At 31.1% G+C, this 6708-nt stretch overlaps 1 protein-coding gene across 1 annotated transcript; it reads right to left on the bottom strand.

Annotated features, from left to right (window-relative positions):
* Positions 1-4817: 4817 nt before the first annotated feature.
* Positions 4818-6587, bottom strand: LOC105166569 (putative expansin-B2). The gene is made up of 4 exons (XM_011085964.3): positions 6382-6587; positions 6160-6272; positions 5596-5786; positions 4818-5215 (listed from the first exon to the last, which is right to left on the bottom strand). Exons 1-4 carry the CDS (start codon positions 6527-6529, stop codon positions 4897-4899), a joined length of 771 nt encoding a protein of 256 aa, XP_011084266.1. The 5' UTR covers positions 6530-6587; the 3' UTR covers positions 4818-4896.
* Positions 6588-6708: the final 121 nt, after the last annotated feature.

The raw sequence follows: 6708 nt of genomic DNA, 5'->3' as shown, positions 1-6708 counted from the left end.
TGCTACCCAATAAATTTTTTTGGATGTTTCCTTCCATTTTGATGTAAAAGCATCAAAGGCTGTTTGCTTTGATCCCCACCAGAAATGACAGAAAAACAAAGTAGTGGGAATCAAATTCTCACAGAAACTCCAATTGAAGTCTTGATTAGTCGCGAGCGTGTGATATCCAAGATCATTATCTTTGGAACCACAGTGTATTTTCAACGGGTCTGAATTCGGAGGGAGATTGTTGATGACATGAACCTCTTCGTAGAATGTAACACATTTGTTGAGTGCAGATGTTTGGAAGATGCTTACCACTATGAGAAGAAATAGGAAGAGGATTTTCATCGTGCTATATTTAATGGTTAATATGAAAATTAATTTTAATTGGTTTCGAGATATTAGGATTTCGTCTTTTCACATATCTTTTTATAGTTTGAATTATGTGAACAAATTAAGAAATAATTAAAATGAAAATCGTATCAGATTCCATTAAAATTCCAATTTGACATAGATTGATAAAGATTGCAGATTATGTGTGTTATTTGAGGAATTAAATGGGTAGTAATATTTATGAAGTATTTTCACAACCACACAAATAAAATATCATACACATATAGAATATAAGAAAGTTAAGTTTAAAATTGATATTCTTGTAAAACATTTGAAACAACTCCACATATTAATATATATAATATAGTTTGAGATTCTACTGTACTTCTCATTTCATTTAACATATACATTGTACATCATCTATTTATTTTTAAAGAAACATTATACACATATTCTATATATTAAATAATAGTAGGTGTTGGTTAAATTTAGTTTATTTGATATTATGGTTAATTATATTTTGTCATACGAATTATGACAGTTTTTACATATTGGCATTCAAAATTTTTTATTTTGTCAACTTACCATCTCAACTTTAAGAATTTTACACTTTGTCGTTTATAACTATTTTTACACCAAATTTTTTGATCGAGAAACATCACATTGTACAGTAACAAATCTGACAGCAACAATACAATAAGCATTGTGCAGCACATAAGCAATAAATTGAGCACAGATTCAAAATGTGGAGTGCATTAATGACAAAAAAACAAAATATATTGTACAACAATACTAGTGCAAGGAGATATCCTTGAGGGGACACTAGCACACAACACTATATCGAGTTTCGAATACTCATTCCAGTAATAATAGTTTTAAAAGATAAATCCTATTTACAACACTAAATATTAAAAAGCTGAAAATCATACGTCAAGAGGCACATAGTCCCCCATGACCAAATATAAAAATATTTACAAGTGTACTATGACAAAAGACATATCCCTAAAACTCTAAGACTGTGTAGTCCAGCATTTGTTGGCAAAAATTGTTGGTCGACCTGATGGAGCAGTCTGTAGTTGAATGTGTTTCAATGGAGCCTAGAGTGCAGGCAACCCTTAACATTTTCCTCTACTTGAGATAATGGTGTCTTCTACTCCAGAGAAGCATATCGGCTTCACTCAAAGGTTTGAACGCCTTCAAGTCCGTTACTCATACCCAAGTATTGTCCTTGCTGCTACATCCCTTCCACTTCACCAAGTACTATGTGACACTGTGTTGTTGTGCTCGTGATTCGGTGATTCATAATTGCTTCAGCCACCCTCTTTGGCATTTTTTTTAGTTCAACTTGTGGGTGGCTCAGTTGATTGTGGATGTCGTCCTCCTTTCTGTCAAATACTTCTTTAATTGGCTCATATGAAGGACATTGTGGATCTACCATCAAGGCATTATTCCAATATAATTGATAATTGGTAAATAACCAATATACTTCTGCATCAAATGAGGATCTCTTCCCTTAAATGGCTTTGACAATCTTGCATATGGGACCTTCCCATCACAAGGTCTCCCTCGTTGTACTTGATGAAGCGAAAATTTTTAATCTACGTACTTCTTCTTCCATTTTGTGCTTTCTTCAAGCAACTTCGGGCTATATATCGATGTTTTGCTAATATCAATTTTTTTTTTTAATTTTGACTAATGGATGGGCTATTTATTAAATGAAAATAAGAGTCAAGTGTATTAAGTTAGTAATAAGTTCATCGGGGGTTACTATAGATGTTTTTTTCTAATTTTTTTTTTAATATCATCAGCAGATTTAGTGAATTATGACTAAACAAGGAACTTATTTATTAGACGGAAGCAAATCTAAAAAATGCTAGATTTAGTTTTTCAAACCACAGAGGATCTATGTATAATTACACCAAATTTCAAGGGAGCAGAGTGTGATTATCCCTTAAAATATTGCAAAACATTTCCATCAATGTTTGAATGTTGGATTACTTTAAACTCATAATGTAATTATAATCAATTCATTAATTTTAAAAAAAAAATCATATATCAGAGAGGGAAAAAAAAGTAAGGAATGACAAAGGAATATTCATATTTATTCCCATAAATGATTGGTACAACATCACGCTACAATTTCAATTTTTCCAATCATATTTTTTGAGCAATGACCCTGGGTTAAGGGTGTCTCTAGAATAATAAACTCCATCACTTTTTGCTACCCAATAAAGTTTTTTAGATTCGGCCCATTTTCCTGAATAAGAATCAAAGGCCACCTGATTTGTTCCCCACCAAAAATGACAAAAAAACAAAGTATTAGGAATCAAGTTTTCACAAAAACTCCATTTGAAAAATTGATTGACCGTGAGTAAACGATATCCAAGATCGTTATCTTTGGACGCACAATGTATTTTCAATGCAGCAGAATTTGGAGGGAGATTATTTACAACATAAATCTCTTCATAAGATGTCGCACATGAGCGTGCAGATGTTTGGTGGATGTTTACTACTAGGACAAGAATTAGGTAGAGCAATTTCATCGTGCTATGTCTTTGCTCCTAGGAACACTAATGTTAATTGGTTGAGGACGTTCTAAGGGTTACGTCCTTGAACATATCCTCTTATATATAGTTTCAACTATGTAACAAATAAAAGTACCTCACGAAATTAAAATGAAATATTGAATTAGATGCAATTGACATTTCAATTTGACATAGATTGATGAGTCAATGATTGCAGATTATTTGTGTCATTTAAGGAATAATTTGGGTACTAATATTTTATTATGGGGAATTTGACAATCACACAAATAAAAAATTATATATATATAATATAAAAAATTTAAGTTCATATGTAATAATCTTCTACATCTTTTGAAACAACTCCTCACAGATTAACAATACAATATAGTGGATTGAATTTTTTTCAAACTTTATTTTGCTAAAATTACATTATCAATTTTATTTTTAAAAAATATTATATACTTAGATATTAAATGAAATAAAAGATACTATTAAAGTTTGATACAATTATAAATATTTATTGTTATTTGAAAATTTATCAATATTCCCTGCTTATCGGACGTCGAATAATTAGTTCAATTCATTAGTCTCCGTTAGCTTTTCATCTATTTTCTACTGTGAACTGACCAAAACATCCTTCTCGACTATGAATTATAATTTTACTTATAGTTTAAAATTTTCTGAGATTTTTTTACGGACTAAGTGGATAATTTTTTTTTTACAACTTTTAAAGTTTTTCTATCCACTTCGTCTTATTTTTTATAATTTTTTAATTTTCTTTTAAAAAGAGAAAAATCATAACAAATGCAAAATTAACAATATCCAAAACTCCATTCAAAAGTTACGTAATTTTGTCAAGCATCACATGGGTATTTATAATTTTCCAACATTATGCCAAAAATTACTCATAATTTGTAGTTGTGCTGACGTGGCATTGAAATCTGAATTTGTAATTTGAAAGGAGCCATTAAATTACTTGGACAATTTGATCCTTCTAATGCCCTCTAATTTTGCACTTGTTCACCAAAATTTATATACATAAAAGTAGGACAATTTTTTTTTTTTTTTTGTGGCAAAAAACGTCCGACAGCAACAGGTTAAATTCACATCACTTAGCAGAGGAAAATATTATTTTTCTTATTGAGAAAATAATAAATTAAAAAAATCATTTTTGTTAGGTATAGATTAAAGCAAAGCTGATTTCATTAATTAACCATAAATTTGAGAAGTTATTAGTGATTTTAATAATAGAACCTATTTTCTTTCTACAGCAAAGGTGCCAATTATATATTGTGAAATCTTAATTATTCAATTGATGTTTCAGTCGATGAATTACTATAATTTTCAGGTATATAATACAAATTTTTTTATTTTTTTCACAACTCTATTTGTAAAACTCCCAAATGTATCGCAACGTATAGCAGCATGTGGATTCCTAATTATAAATTTTTCTTACAAAATAATAGAAAATTTCATGATATCTGTATACGCAAGTACTCTCGATTTTCAATTATATAATGCCAAGATCAGCAGCAAACTGACCACTAGTCTTGTGGGAAATTTTTGTCTGGACTCGATTCGCCCAAACATGAACCAATCACATGGCAAGTGCAATACACTTGCCATGTGGTTGGTGTATAGTTTAGAAAAAATGACCCATCACAGAGCAAATGTACTATGTGATTGGATTAGTTCGGTCGAACTAAATTTGGGCAAGAATGGGGAATATTTGCATGAGCTTTTGCTTTTTGAGAAGTAATAATTATTACAAAATATTAAAACTTACAATCAATTTTTTTTTTTTTGTGAATTTATTACTTTAATTATCAAATTAATTAATTAAATTTCATTAGGACTAAATTAATTTTCTGACTTCACCATTGTTTGGAAAGAAGGACTTTTCGTGGAGTTTAATCAACAAATGATACTTTAAACTTTATGTACAAAAATCATTATTATATACAAAAAGGTAAAATAGCTGAAAATCATGACATAGCTTTGATTCAAACACCCAAAAGTCGACAAGTATTTTTCAAAGACTCCGACAAATAAACTCTTATTTAGTGTGTGAAAGATAGTGTTGTCCAGGCGACCAATTAGCCGGAATTGCTTGATGTGCGACAACCTTTCTTCCTGACTGAATAGTAGTTACCCTCACAGAAAAAGGGCCTTTTACCTCAACGGGCAGCCCTACTTTCCATGTCGCACCCCAAGAGGGTTGCATGGCCATCCACTCCTTTGAGTTTGAGGCCAATATTTCAACTGCAGCAATGTCGCCATCTCCATGTACATGCTCAATTGCAAAAGCTAGGTAGTTGGGGTTGGAACCTGCGTCGATCTTGAACGTCATGCCTCCGTTGTAGTTGCATTGTACCCTATAAAAGCAACACGGTCACGCCACCGCTGTTGGCTGTGATTTTTACGAGGATAGCTAAAATATTTAGTCATTTGCTTTACGGGATTTATGGGACTAAATATTCTCAATCCTTTAAAGCATAAGACTTAAATGCGTTGAGTTTTTCCCAATTTTAGGGACCATTTTAAAATTTTCATAAAATTGATGACTAAAAGAATTGAACTCCCTATCTTATAGGATTAAAAGTGTAATTTCACCTCAAAAAAATATATTTAAATCACTGAATTATAAAGAATTGTTTGGAAATATAATTCTTTAAGAAGTATTTTCTATTTTCTGAAATATCTAAACCAAACTTATTAATTTTGTATGAATTAAGATGACTGAAAAATTTCATACCTTTTATATTTTATATTTACTTTCCCAGCTTTACGCAACGCGTCAGCATGGCCAGGCTTGGCTAAAGATCCAAAAGCTTTTCCACTTAAGTCGAAGTGAAAAGCTTCATTGTTGCAGGCGCCAGGACACTCATCTGTGATTGTTATAGTAATTGGAGAGCCTGAGCACAATGAATGATCTGTGCATTTCACCTGCAAAAAGTTCAATTCGATAAAGGTATGTGTAGAAAATCAAGCAAGTCAAGTCTGATTCATGCTTGATTACATTAAAATCCAGTCTAGCTCGACTCATATAATAATTAAATTAAATTAAAATACAATTTTAAACTTTTATGTGATAATACATATATATAATTATATATATATTGGTCTGAAAACTACGCTGCCCATCATAATATACAATATGTTTATATATTAGTTTCAATATTCAATTTGATAGAAAGAAAAAAAAAATGAAAAGAATTATTTTCGTATATTTATTTTAAAGCTTGTCGACATGTGTATTATATAGAAACTATCACTTTTCTTTCCTTTTTCTTTAGGGGAGAAGGATAGAAAACAACACCTGATAACAAGCTCCGCAACCCTTTCCTGATTTGAATATATTATTATTTCCTGCTGCTATCATCCCATTGTACGGAGCATTCCCCACATCATTTTCAAATCCACAACCACCCCCTGAAAAGTACATATACAACTATTGTTTCATTCATTAAGTTATACAATATGCTCAATTTAATATTTTTTCAAAATATAAAAAAAAAAAAACAGGAAAAACTCTTATTACCGCTTCCATACCCCGTGGGGCTCCCATACCATGTCGCCACCGCATCTGAAAAAGTACTTGGATACGTACTCACACAATTATTAGTTTGGAGCAACAAAACAACTGCAACAATTGATAAAGTTAAAGGCTGAAAAACGCGAGCAAACATCTTGCTCAACTATTGCAACAAACGAAAAGTTGTGATAAGACAAGAAAAGAAAAGAGAAGTGTACGTGATTGTGGTATTTGATGCTCGATGCATCGTTAAACTTATATATATTTGATTAGTTAGCTTGTAACCGTACAATGCACCGTAATTGATGCCTAGCTAGTTAAATAAATGATGAG

Source organism: Sesamum indicum, linkage group LG7 (genome assembly GCF_026168435.1).
Source record: "Sesamum indicum cultivar Baizhima isolate 11 linkage group LG7, ASM2616843v1, whole genome shotgun sequence".
Taxonomy (NCBI): domain Eukaryota; kingdom Viridiplantae; phylum Streptophyta; class Magnoliopsida; order Lamiales; family Pedaliaceae; genus Sesamum; species Sesamum indicum.
This window is presented reverse-complemented; position numbering and strand designations above follow the sequence as displayed.

What these genes read in the sequence shown, in the direction of transcription:
- LOC105166569 (XM_011085964.3), bottom strand. Translation starts at nt 6,529, where the DNA reads ATGTTTGCTCGCGTTTTTCAGCCTTTAACTTTATCAATTGTTGCAGTT. An exon ending in GTTGCGGAGCTTGTTATCAG is followed by an intron (nt 5,787 to 6,159) that starts GTGTTGTTTTCT and finishes AACTTTTTGCAG; the next exon opens with GTGAAATGCACAGATCATTC. An exon ending in GTAAATATAAAATATAAAAG is followed by an intron (nt 5,216 to 5,595) that starts GTATGAAATTTT and finishes TTGCTTTTATAG; the next exon opens with GGTACAATGCAACTACAACG.